The sequence below is a fragment of the Marmota flaviventris genome, chromosome 10 (assembly GCF_047511675.1).
Source record: "Marmota flaviventris isolate mMarFla1 chromosome 10, mMarFla1.hap1, whole genome shotgun sequence".
NCBI lineage: Eukaryota > Metazoa > Chordata > Mammalia > Rodentia > Sciuridae > Marmota > Marmota flaviventris.
In genome coordinates this window covers 24149665-24162803 of record NC_092507.1, presented here as the reverse complement: position 1 = coordinate 24162803, position 13139 = coordinate 24149665, and the positions used below count along the sequence as shown (strand labels likewise).

At 51.9% G+C, this 13139-nt stretch overlaps 1 protein-coding gene across 2 annotated transcripts in view; it reads right to left on the bottom strand.

Annotated features, from left to right (window-relative positions):
• Positions 1 to 12470, bottom strand: part of Nhsl3 (NHS like 3) — a 29729-nt gene extending 17259 nt beyond the window's left edge. The window contains exon 1 of one of the 2 annotated variants that reach the window (XM_071617624.1): positions 12114 to 12470. In XM_071617624.1, coding sequence (XP_071473725.1) covers positions 12114 to 12339 — 226 coding nt within the window. In that variant the 5' untranslated portion in view covers positions 12340 to 12470. The remainder of the gene's footprint in view (positions 1 to 12113) is intronic. The other variant, XM_027936935.2, reaches the window with a different exon arrangement.
• Positions 12471 to 13139: the final 669 nt, after the last annotated feature.

The window sequence follows — 13139 nt, the reverse complement described above, 5'->3', positions numbered from 1 at the left end:
TGGAAATTCCTGGTTTCTTCCTCAAGGGCAGCAGGTAGAAGACTGCAAACACACCTTCTTTTTCTCTCTCTCCCCCTTGACAAATGGTCACAAGTCTGGCCCACAATTGATTCTCAGAAAATCATCAGATCAGAGCAGCCATCACAGCACAGATGAAAAGCCCAGCCCCAGCTCTGCCAGCTCAGTGCAGATTCAGGAAGCAGAGACAGGTGGGCACAGCCAGGACTTTGGGGTTGCCAGGGAAGGGAACTCCTGCAGCCTATCAACACCCACCTTCTGAGGACTCTTCAGAGAGCCTACCTCAACTTAATTAACCCTTTTCCTGTTAGTTTGGTCATCATTCCTTGTGCTCAAATCACCTTATACAAATGACCTTGAACAAGACCCTCTTTTCTAGACTCGGTCTCTTCATCCATGAAATGGCTAGTCATAACTACAAGAGACCCACAAAGTCATCTATGCTAAGGCTCCCTAATTTCAGGAACAGAGGAGTCAGGAAAGTCCAGAAAGGTGAAAGGAATCTGTCCAAGGTCATCAGACCCTATGCCAGAGCCACACTGAGAGCAGGCTCTTTCCATTGCCCCCTATGTCCAGGGCTGATGGAGGGGTGAGATCATCAGGCTCAGTTGCTGGACCTCTAGGAATGTGGGCCAGCCTGGGAATATGTGGGTGGATTCTCCCACGACATCAAGGGTCCCTTCACTCTACCTCCTCTCAGAATCTCTCCCCCTCAGACCAGCAGGTACCTCTATGTAACCTGCCTCTGTTAAAGCTCATATCTTGAAGGGGTAAGGTTTTGGATCCCCCACTTTGCCCTTCCCCCATCTCTGGATTCACAAGATGAGAAAACAAGCACCCTGTATGGCCCCTCCTCCAGGACCCTTTGGGATTCTCAGGAATACCCCGAATTGTTCTTTGTTGGAAAACAAGAATGCCATCTCCCATTTAGGGGTTGGAAGCCTTCCCCATTACCTATCCCCTACCCCTGGAGGTCGGAATGTGACCCGCGGAGGGATCCCGCAGCACGCTGGACGAAGAGGACTGCTGCGTTCCAGCTCAGTGGCTGCATTGAAAGGGGGGAGATGCGGCGGCGACCTCGGGGACTGCGGGAGTTGGGGGACGGGGAGAGGCCGCGGTGACGCGGTGGGGGTAGGGAGGGAGCCAAGAGAACCAGTCCGACTCCCGATCGCGCCAGATGGAGGCGGTCCCGAGCCTCCAGCCCCTGGTTTCCTGCTTCGCCCCTCCACCTTTGTCTCCCCACCCTCCTGCAAACTTTCAGCCTGTTGGGGGCTAAGGTCTGCGGGACAAGTGTGTAGTGCCCTAGGGTCTGCCTGTGAGCCCGAGGGAGTCTGGTCGGTTGTGCAACTGTGAATCTGCGTGACGCTGGGCAACTGTACCTACATGACTGATTTATGTGCCCGTGTGTCTCAATCTGCGCGTGGGTGTAGTTCGTGTGGCCATGTAAACCGTATGCATAGGTATATGTACCTGTGTCTCAAGATCTGTCTCCTAAAGCGCGGGTGGGTGTGTGATTGTTTTTCGTCCCTGCATGCCCACACATCTGAGTGTGTGTGTGCGACCATGAAAAATGTGAACACGTACGTGTGCCCGCCGGTAGGTATCACTGTATACATGTCTCCGAGTACATGTAAGGGGTGGGGTCTGCGCGGGGGTTCCCGGCCCCCCACTCAAGCTCACCAGGCCCCAGGAGGGGGCAGCAGCGGTGGCGACTGCTGCAGCAAAGACCCTCCTCCCCGCCAGCCCCGCCCCCACCCCTACCTGCGGGCCGCTTAGCCGACCTCCCGAACCGCCAGAAGCTGCGGGCCCGGGGGCCGCTGGGGGCCTTCCTCTTGTGGTGCGAGTTACCCATGGCGGGCGCGGGAGCCGGCGCGGGAATCCGAGCGCGGCCCAGCCAGCCCGGCGGCCGGGCCCGCAGCCCCGGGAGGGAGGCAGCGAGACGCGCGGGCTGCCACTCGGGCGCCCCCAGCCCCAGCTCAGCCACGCCCCCGAGCTCTGCGGCCAATGGCCAGGACGGGGGCGGGCCTGCAGGAGGGGCGGGGCCTGGCGCGCGTCCCGTCAGCTCCGCCCCTCCCGGTACCTGGGAGACCTGCTGATCCGCCCCGCCCTGAACGCTCCGGGAAAGAATCGGCAGGTCCAGTTGGGGCAGGTGGATAACCAGCTCTCTCAACCCGAGGGCCGCCTCTTTGGGGACTGCACTGGAGCTGGAAGAACTAGCAGGCGGGGTCCGGAGCCCTTCTGCTACTAAGGCCCACCAGCCACCAACCCGTGAGTGTTGCATGCATGAGTGTACAAATATATCCAATTGTGTCTCAGTGGTGTATTCAAAATAATAGCAGCATCCTTTTAATGTTCACTGTGTGCCAGGCACTGTTACCTACTTGTATGCACTACTTTTATGTCATCCAAAAACCAATTCCTTAAGGTGGATACTTTTTTCATATCCATTTTACTGGTGGGGAAACTGAGGCTCCTTGAAGTCATTAAGCTACAAGGCCAGAATTCAAACCCAGACTGACTCCAATGCCCACTGCTCCAGGCTGTCACCTCTCACCTCATCTATGGAGGAGAGCAGTAATGACATTTTTGTGTAATTGTGTGCTTGAATGTGATGTGGCCATACATCTGTGACCCTGAACATGAGGGTACATCTCTAATCATCTATGAATATATCCATGTAATGGAGCCTTTTTTCATGTCTTACATATGTGACTATCTCATGGTGGCTGCAGATGATTGACTTTTGTGTATTTAAGTAACAGTCTGCCTGTGTGTGTGTTATAAATGTGTTTGTTTATAAGACTATGCTTTTGTATATCAGTATGACTGTGCAATTGTGTTTGTTATGTGTATGCCCAGATATACAGTTGGTTTGTTTGTGTAACACAGCTTACAGGTAAACATGAGTGAAATCACCTGTCTCTGCATGCATCTGTGGAGCTGTGTGCCCCTCATTCATCTCCCTTTACACAGTCTGTTTTTCAAAACCCAAAGTCTTACCTCTTCTAAAAGCCTTCGAGGCTACCTAAGGCTCCCACCTGTCTTCACAAGTGCCCTTCTGCTGGGGAACCTATTTAGGGCCTCACAGCCTAGTCAGAGACTCTCCTTTTCCATCACTATGCTCAGTCTCTCTATCTAGGGGCAGCCTGGTATAACAGAGAATGCTGGACTGAGTTCTAGCCCCTATATGGTTCTAGTCCCTACATGGTTCATACTTTCTGCCAGTTGGGCAAGCCCCTCCATTATACCGTGCTGCCTCTTATGCCCAGGGGCTCCATAATACCCTGTTCCCTCCCTGCAAAATGGAAGAGTCAAAGTTGACCCCAACTCTCCCTGAGGCCTCTTGCTAAAAGTCTGAGGTTGACAACAGTGCAGTCCCTCAAGGGCTGGCATTTAATTATCCATAGAAAATACCATACACAGGGTACCACGGTGTGTGCATTTGTCTCTTCAACTTCCATAGAAAAAAGGGGTTCCATAAGCTGGGGTTGTGGCTCAGCGGTAGAGCGCTTGCCTAGCATGTGCAAGGCCCTGGGTTCGATCCTCAGCACCACATAAAAATAAATAAACAAAATAAAGGTATTGTGTCCAACTACAACTAAAAAAATATATTTTTTAAAAGGGGTTCCAGTATCAAAGATGGGGGAGACTTTACAGATCTGTTAGGTCAATTATCTTTGTTTATAGATAGGGAAACTGAGGCACTTAAAGGAACAGGTGGCATGGGAGAACAGAGGAAACACCCAAGGGCAAAGTACAAATCCCTTTGCATGAATTGAGTGAGAACAGGTAAGCAAAGAGCCTTGAAAGCTATTTAGAATGTAGCAGGTGTGTTGGCCATCAGAGGCCTTGAAGGAGCTTGCCCCTACCCACCAACTCTGCCTCATCACTAACCATACTGTCCTCATTCTCAGAACTCCAACTACACAAAACTGTTTGCCACTCTCTAGGGTACACCTGCTGTCTCCTCTTGTACCTTTGCCTGGAAGATGCCTTTTCATCCTCATGGCCCTGCTTGACACTGCTCCCCGTGCACTCCTCTCCCCTGGCTGCATTCCCTATGCTCCTGCACCCATTAGTGCTGCCCTCTGATGCAGTATTGATCAAACCTCTGTGACACCACCCCAGCCTTTGCCTCAAGACTTCAGTTTATTTTGGTATCTGCCTTTCCAACCAGAAGAGTTTCCTTATAGACAAGGATTAGCTCGCTCCTTAGTGACCAGCACATAGTAGGTATGTCTTGAGAGTTGCCTAGAAGCTGAAAGAAGTGAAATGATAGGAATTGTATACTAGGTATAGAAGCAATAGTGGCACTTGCATAATGGTGGAGGTGGTAAGGATGGCACATAAGTACTTTCACTGCAAAGGCAGTGCCTGCCCCAGATCCTGAAGATGGAGTACTGCCCATGGCCCAGGGCATGGGACAGGCTGTATAGGGAGCCTCTTGATGAGGCTCAGGTGCCTTGTGATCCTCTTGGGATTGGTGGTAATGGTCTAACAGCTTCTCTAGTTTTCTTTCTTTCGTTCGTTTTTTTGGTACTGGGGATTGAACTCAGAGGCACTCCAGCACTAAGCTACGTTGCCAGTCCTTTTTAATGTTTAAGACAGGGTCTCCTAAGTTGCTCAGACTGGCCTTGATCCTCTTGCCTCAGCCTCCCAAGTCACTGAGATTAGAGGCCTGAACCACCTCCCACCTCACTACTTAAGCAGTGAGGAGGCCTGACTTGGTCATCTGAAATGACCAAGGGATCATGCACTTTGCCACAAGATTTGGCCTTAAAACCCTGTATAAGCTAAGCTGTCTCTATTGCCCTTCCATACCAAGCAGAGCTGGGGACCCCTGAGTGGCACTGACAGTCCATTGATGAACCAGCCCCTAGGGTCAGTGGAACACAAGGAACACAAAGTAGAGTGAGGATAACAATGCGGGAAATGGACTGAGGTTTCACTCCTTCTATCTGAGGAAACTGCTTCCCACCTAGTTTTTTCCCCAGGTCTACCAAGGAGCTGGAAGTGGCCTGGGGGTCTGCACATAGAAGGTGTGTGTACCCGCTCTCCCCACCCTACCATGTTCACTGGGGCCCAAACAATATACAATGCCTCCTCTCATTAGTTTTCTTCAGCATGTGACAGGCCAAGAGCAGCTGAGAGGGCTTTGAGGGTTTGGAAAGAGGGGATTTCCAAGGGGCAGAGGTAAGGGGAGGCTCTGCCTGGCTGCCTGCTGACAACAGGGTGTAGATTTTTCTGGCCATGGGGTTTGGCCACCCCAGTTCAGCAAACCCTGCTTGCAACCCTGCTGTGGAGACTTGGGGAGGGGACAGTGGAGTAGAGCACAGTGAGGGGATTTCCAAAAGAGAGCTGGAGTGCAGAGGAAGAAAACTGAACAAGGCCCCAAGGTATCTGGGGGTGGGGCTGGCCTCCACTTCAGGCTCTTCCCACCCCTGGCAGAGGCACCTCTCTGGGAAGGGCTCTTCTGTTTGAAGTTTGAACAAAGGAGAGAGGAAGCTGAAATCACCTGGCAGCTGTGAGCTCCTGTTTCACCTCTAAGGCTGGACACTGTGACCTTGAGCAAGTCATTCCCTCCTCTGGCCTCAATGACATGAACTTTCAGCATCCAGGATCCACAGAGACCTTACTCTGGAAGCCCATATTAGATCACCCACCTATCGCCCAAAGCCACTTAAGTGCCAGGTCCTGTGCTGAGAAGGGGCGAGTGAAGAGCCAACTCCAGCCTTCAGGATATCCAGATAGTGAAGATGGAGATCCCTGTGCCCACAGCACGGCGGACAGCCAGCCAGCCAGCCCCCCGACCCCACGGGCCACTTGCCTGATTCTAGTGCTGCAGGTCTCTGGACTCGAGCTTCCCTTCATCCTTCAACTCTATCTTGTATCACTGCTGCAGGGTAGCCATCTCTGTGCTTCCTCTTTGGTCATACTTTTTGACCCTTAAGTACTTGTTCAGTATCTCAAATTGTGAGGTACGTGAGGACTGGGACCTTGTCTCTCTTGTTCATCCCCAGAACAGTACTTGACACATAGTGGGCCCTTAGTATTTATGAAATGAATAAGGTTCCCTCTCCTGTCTGGATCTAAGGCAGACACTGTCTTATGGGGCCAGGAGGAGATGGGCAGAATAGCCTCCCTGTCACATTCTTGTTGAGGAACCCCAGACTCTTCTATGGAAGCTACTCTACTATTGGATGTGTTCTATAGCAAAGGTAACCCTGTCCTCATTACACTGATCCAGGCCTCAGGCTAAGATACTGAGATGTCCCTACTCAAGAAGGTGGTGACCACAAAAAACAATACTGCCCAACCCCAAATTTTATTTATTTATTTATTTATTTATTGTGGTACAAGAGATTGAACCTGAGGGCACTGTACCACTGAACTACATTGTAACATCCTCCAGCACCCTGCTTTTTATTATTAAATAAAAGATATTATTGGTTTGGTTTTTTTTTTAGTTGTAGTTGAATACAATACCTTTATTTCACTTATTTATTTTTATGTGATCGAACTCAGTGCCTCACGCATGCCAGGTGAGTGCGCTACCACTTGAGCCACATCTCCAGCCCCAAGATATTATTATTAAAACAGGGTCTCATTAAGTTTCCCAGGTTGGCCTCAAACTTGTGGTCCTCCTGCCTCAGCATCCCAAGTTGCTGGATTGCAGGCATGACCTACCAAATCCAGCTCCAACTCCAAATCTCTTTAAGCACCCTGCTCTAGATTCTGAGGGCAGTAATTTCCCTAGTAGTATCACAGACATGAGGATACTGGAGCTGGGCCTCGAGGAATTAGTAGTTCACTGGACAGAGAAGTGAAGGCAAGCTAGACACCATGGTGCACACTTATAATCCCAGCAACTTGGGAGGCAGGATTATGAATTCAAAGCCAACCTTGGCAATTTAGCGAGACCCTGTCTCAAAATAGGTAGAATGCCCCTGAACCCAGTACCACAATAATAAATAAATAGGATAATAGCACATGCAAAGGCACAGAATGTGAAAATACAGAATTTATTGAAAGGTAAACAGATACCATCTGACCTCAGGCAAAGTGCCCCTTACTCAAAGAGACTTTAGATCTTCACTTTGCTTCAGAGTTATATAGGCACTTGTTTTTGCTGGACTCTCCTTACCCACCTTCCTATGACATCCAGGCCACCTCCTGTCTGGCCGGCCAAGACAGGCTCTCCTTTCCCAGATACAGCTCCCACCCCCTTACTCATCTCTATGAGCTTGCTCCTCCAGCTTACTCTCAATCCCAGAGATTCCAAGAACTACAAGGAGTCTCAGAGGCCCTTAAACTCCATCCATGTCAAGATAGGGCCAAGGCATGTCTGGCTGGGAATGGGGTAGGCTTGTCCAAGGTCAAACAGCAGAGCAGAACTCAGACTTAGCTCTTTTCACAATCCCATGTCAAGGACAGTGATCCCCCAGTGAATGGCCAGAGGGAACTTGGGGAGGCTGAAGTAAGTTCATGGGCTTAAGTCTACTGGGCCTGGGGCTGGGGATGTGGCTCAAGTGGTAGCGCGCTCGCCTGGCATGCGTGCGGCCCGGGTTCGATCCTCAGCACCACATACAAACAAAGATGTTGTGTCTGCCGAAAACTAAAAAATAAATATTAAAAAAAAATTCTCTCTGTCTGTCTCTCACTCTCTCTTTAAAAAAAAAAAAAGTCTACTGGGCCTGACAAGGTGGCTCCTGAATTCTCAATATCAGAGCCATCCTCACTCCCACCCCTCAGCCACTGCCCAAGAGGAACACTTGAGAGGGTACACACCCCTTCCCCAAAGCTGGTCCTGTTCAATTCCACAGTCAGAAACTCATCTAATCCTCCCCAGCCCCAGTCCTGGGGATTGAACCAAGGATGCTTTAACCACTGAGCTACATCCCCAGCCATTTTCATTTTTTGAGACAGGGTCTCACTAAGTTGCCCAGGCTAGCCTCAAACTTGGGAACCTCCTGCCCCAGCCTCCCAAGTCACTGGGATCATCTAACATCATATTATTTTGTTTGGGCCATGTGGCCTTTGGAGACAAAAAGACTTGTCATTGTTATGCTGTCACACCACTTCCACAGGGGCAAAGACCTTGCTTGTCTTGTCCTCAGGTAGTCTCATCTCCTTGATCAATGTCTGACAATGCAAAATGAAGAATACTATGTTTTTTCAAATACACAAAGTTGAGTGACCTTGAGCAACTTACTTGCATCCTCTGAGGGTTGCTTAATTCCCAGGTTGTTGTGAGGATAAGGGAAGACTGTTAAGGAAAATGTCTGGCCTCTGTCTGGCATGGAACGGCCTTCCTATTACTTCTCTTCCCCTACAAATTAGCCTTCTTCCACACCCTGCTCACCTCCTCCAGAAAGCCTCCTCTGGATTATCTGCTGGGCCCCAGTCCTGGCACCAGTCCCAGAAACACTTCCTCCCCACACACTTATCTAGTGTCCAGGTGATATTTCTGGAAAATATGGATTCCTGTGTATTTGTTTTTAACTTTTTATTATGTCCAAGTCTTCCAGAAGAATGAAGATAAGACTTCACCTTCTGTGTATCCTCCTTAGTAATAACCATCACCAGGGTATCTGAGGTGTAACCAAGTGAGTTATTTTCCAAACATGGACCAGGATGAGCTTAACTAATGCTCGAGTCCTCAGCACCAGAACAGTGGAAAATTGCTACCATCTGGATCATGATCCATAGTTTACAAAACACTTCCATGTCTGTAATCTAACTGGATCCTTGAAACACCCAATAAAGCAGGATTTATTATCCCTACTTTACAAATACGAAAGATGAGGTTTGGAGGGAGGAATAACTTGCCAGTGTCAAGTAGTTGATAGGGACAGCAGAATTGTTCTTGTCAGCTTCAGCAACCACTACTTCAATCGGTTCTTAGAGCTCAGGTGACTAAACTTACACCCCATAAAAGCAAACTTAAACACAAAAATAGCAAACCCTTGCATTTCTACAATGACTTTCATATAATTTTCATATCTTCTCCTGAGATAATCTGGGAAAGATAAAAAGGTCACAGACCCATCAAGGCAATGTCCAGAGGATCACCCCTAGGAGAAAGTCCTCTCTCTTCCCCATGAGACAGTAATGGAATCAGAGTTCACAGAGAAGTTGCTTGTCCAATGTCATGGGACGCTAGGACAATGTCAGCATCCTAGTAGCTGAGCCAAAATTTTAAACTCGCATTTGTCTGATTCTGATACCCTCCCACTCTATCAAGTTCCTTCACTTTTCTCTGGGCTGTTTCTCATCTACAGAATGAATTGGAAAAGAAGATCTTTGAGTCTTACTCCTACTCTAGGTTCTTGAGAGAGTCATGCAAATCGTAGCAGTTTTGAAGGCAGATGATTTGGGTTTAAATCTCAGTTTGATCAAATCACTCACTCACTGTCCCTGAGCCTCAGTTTTTCCACCTACAAATGGGATCTCAAGAGATAATGGAGGGACTGGGGATATAGCTCAGTTGGTAGAGTGCTTGCCTTGCATAAACAAGGCCCTGGGTTCAATCCCCAACACCATAAAAAAGAGAGAGAGAGAGATAATGGATGCCAAGTGCTGTGGCGCACGCCTGTAATCCCAGTGGCTCAGAGGCTGAGGCAGGAAGATCTGGAGTTCAAAGCCAGCCTCAGAAACTCAGGCCTTAAGCAACTCAGTGAGACCCTGTTTCTAAATAACCCAAGGGCTGAGGGTGTGCCTCAGTGGTTAACAGCCCCTGGGTTCAATCCCTAGTACCAAAACAAAAAAGGAGAAATAATGGAGAAAGGGCTCCTGACACATCAGAATAATCAATAATTATCAGACAGATTTCCTCTTTTCTAGCTGAGAGTGGTGGTGCACACCTGTAATCCCAGCAACTCAGAATGCTAAGGCAGAAAGATTACAAATTCAAGGCCAGCCTCAGCAACTCGGCAAGGTCCTAAACAATTGTGTAAGACCTGTCTCAAAATAAAAAATAAAAAGGATTGGAGTTGTAGCTCAATGGTTGGTTAAGCACCTGGGGTGGGGTGGGGGGGAAAGGGAGAGGGAAGGAGAGAGAGATGAAGAGAGAGAGAGGAAAGAAGGAAGGAAGGAAGGGAGGGAGGGAGGGAGGGAGGGGAAAATGCCCTTGATATCTGACATCCTGGGAGTCTTCATGTGTCCCTGCTTCTCACCTCTCCCAATCAATCTCTATTCTGAACTTTCTCTCTGAAAGAGTTAAGACTTCTTCAGGCTTCCCCTTCCTGGCCAGAGGTGCCAGTAGAGATTAGAGAGATCGGATTTTTTTCTCTTAATAAACAGAAAAGAAGCTGGGCCAGGAAAGTGACAAGGAAACAATTGGAATAATAGGAGGCTGGAGCAAAAGGGAAAGGGACTTCCCTCAGCCATACCTGGGGCCGCCTCCAGACCTGGGGAAACAACAGCTAAGGGCAGAGGGTGTGGCCCCTGCACGTGGACTCAGTCAGGCTGACCGGCTGCCCAGAAAGCCCAGAGCCACCTGATACCAAACACAAGGCAGAGGGAGGCTGGCCATTGACCCAATGACCCCCAAACTCAGACTCAGCATTTCCAGCCCCCTTCCTCCAGCCTAGCCTCCTAGTCCACTGTCCTGTGTATACCACTAGTGCACTAACCATCTGCCTGCCAGTCCCAACCATCTGAACACAATCCATGCAGCTGCAATTCTGACCCCTGTCCTTTTAAGTGAAATGGAGATGAATTCATGCTGAATCCCAGTGAGGCAACACTGGGATAGACCCCCTCCTGTTAGGGCTGCAGAGGAAACATCCATCAGTCACCCAAACCTTCCCTCAGGGCTTGGCCCAGCCATCCCAGCCCCAGTGCCCTGGCTTCTATTTGTGGTTGGGCCGCAGGGGAGCAGGGCCCTTATCCAAAAGGAAGATCAGGCCGGATGCAATCACACAAGAGGCTTTCCACCCTTTTCCTGACCCCTAAAGTGTTCCTTCTAATTCTCCTCCAAAGGAGGTAGTTAAAGGACATTGGGAGGGTACACAGAAGAATGGAATGGGCCCATACACCCCGCCATTTCCTCACCCCAGCACTAAAGCAAGAGTATAGGAAAGGTAGACTTTCAAGGATGACAAGCCCCAAGGGAGCCCCACCCTCTTGCACAGACTGAAACACTCCCCCTCAAATGGAAGACAGAACTGGGGAAACGAGGAAAGAACAAGTAAAGGCCAAAAATAAAGTGACCCTAGCAGGGACGGGCTAGGTCAGTTTCCCCTCCTCTCTGCTGCCCATTCATAAGTCCCGAGGGGGAGCCCAGGGGCTCAAACACAGAAAGATTGGGAAATAGCTTTTGTATTTTAAGCACACACCCCAGACCGGGTACACCTCTCAGGTACAGCCTGAGCTTGGGCCTCAGTTTCCCTGATATGGAAGCTCACTTTCAACACTAGCAAGTCGCTACCTGGGCTGGGGGAAGGAGTGATGGGGAGGGGCCGCAGGTTCCCAGATGGTGAGCTCACCACCCCGGGAGGTGGATGTTTGCGGTTTGGCCCAGGTAAGGGTGGGAAGGGGGAGGGTGCGCGGGAGGAAAAAGCTAAGACTGTTAGCAACCTAAGGCACGCTATGCTCCAAGCTGGGTCCCACGGGTTTAGAAATACAGATCCACCTGGCGGGCAGACACTCTCCTTTAGCTTATAGCCAACCTTCCAGACCCACAGGGACCCCCGCCTGAGACCCAAGGCCACCTGCCTCTCCCGCTGGCTTCAGGCCAAAGTCAAGTCTCTGACCCCCTGACTCAGCAGAGGACAGAACCTGGGTGAGCCTGCGGGAGGGGGAATTGCCTCTCCACCCGGAGCCGGGCTGCCAGCACTTCCTGCTTAAATCAGGGGATCCCTGCCCCAGTCGCTGATGGTGGTGGGGACCGGGGTTCCTCTCCCCTCAGAGGGGGCAGTTCGAGTGGAGAGCGGCGCAGGACGGGGGCAGTGGCCTGAGCTTTGGACTCTCCACTCCCCCAGCACCAATGTCTAGGCGGTCACCCCCTCCAATACACCGCGGACCCCAGCAGAGCCACCCGGCCGCACGCTCCGCGCCTCCCGGTGCTCAGCCCAGGTGCCCGGCCGCCTTACCTCGGCCTTTGCCCTTGGCCCTCTTGGCCTTGTCGTCCGCCTTCTTGGCCCGAGAGACTGCCGGCTCGGCGCCCTCCGCCCCCGCCGCCTTCTTCTTGCGCCGCTTGCCCCGCAGCCAGCTGAAGGCGCGGCGGAGGCCGGAGCGGGACTTCTTCCTGCGCGGGGGGCCGCCCGGGCCCCCTGGCTCCTCGGCCGCAGGTGCGGCTGGGGGCGCGCGGGCCGCCATGGCGCGGGTGGCGGACCTGGCGGGGGTCAGGCCCCCTGCGGCGCTGCGCCCATGCGCGGGGGCGGCGGCCGGGGAGACGCGCCCGGAGAAAAGTTTGGGCGGCGGAGGCGAGCGAGCGCGGCGGGAGCGGGCGGCGCGGGAGGGGCCGGCCGGCGGCGGGCGGGGCGCGGAGCGGCCGGGAGGGAAGAGCCGAGGAGGGAGCGGCCGCGGGGCGGGAGCGGCTGCCGGCTGCCCCTCCCCGCCACCGCGGGGCCCGGGAGGGTGAGGTCCGGTCCCGTGAGGAGGTGGTCCCCAGAGCCCCGAGTGCTGCGCTCCGCCGGGGCCCGGGAGGGCGGGGTCGCGGGGCGGGTCCCAGAGGGGGCGGAACTGAGGGTCTGTCCCGGAGGCGGCCCGAAGGGTGCTGGGTTCCGAAGAGGGTGGTGCGGACCTGCGGATGAGGGGGAAGGGCTCAGGGAACTGGAAGCGAAATGCGGGGGTTGGACCCAGGAGAGCCTGGAATCCCGAGTTTGGTTCGGAAGAGATGGGCACCCAGGAGATTTCCCCTTTCTCCCTACCACACCTTCCCCCAGGCTCCAACAATCCTCAGTCTTCTGGGTTCCAGTTTCACTCTTGGGTGGCTAGGATGAGGATGGTACTTCCTCAGTTTACCCTGGGCTTTGATTTCCCAGGACACCAGCGCCTGGGTTACGATTTCCCACTGAAATGCTCAGCACTGATTAATTAAGGTGGATCTTGGGACAGGTGAGAATTGTGACTGGAGAAGCTGGTGGGAAAGAAAAGCCTTTAAGAATCATGAAAAT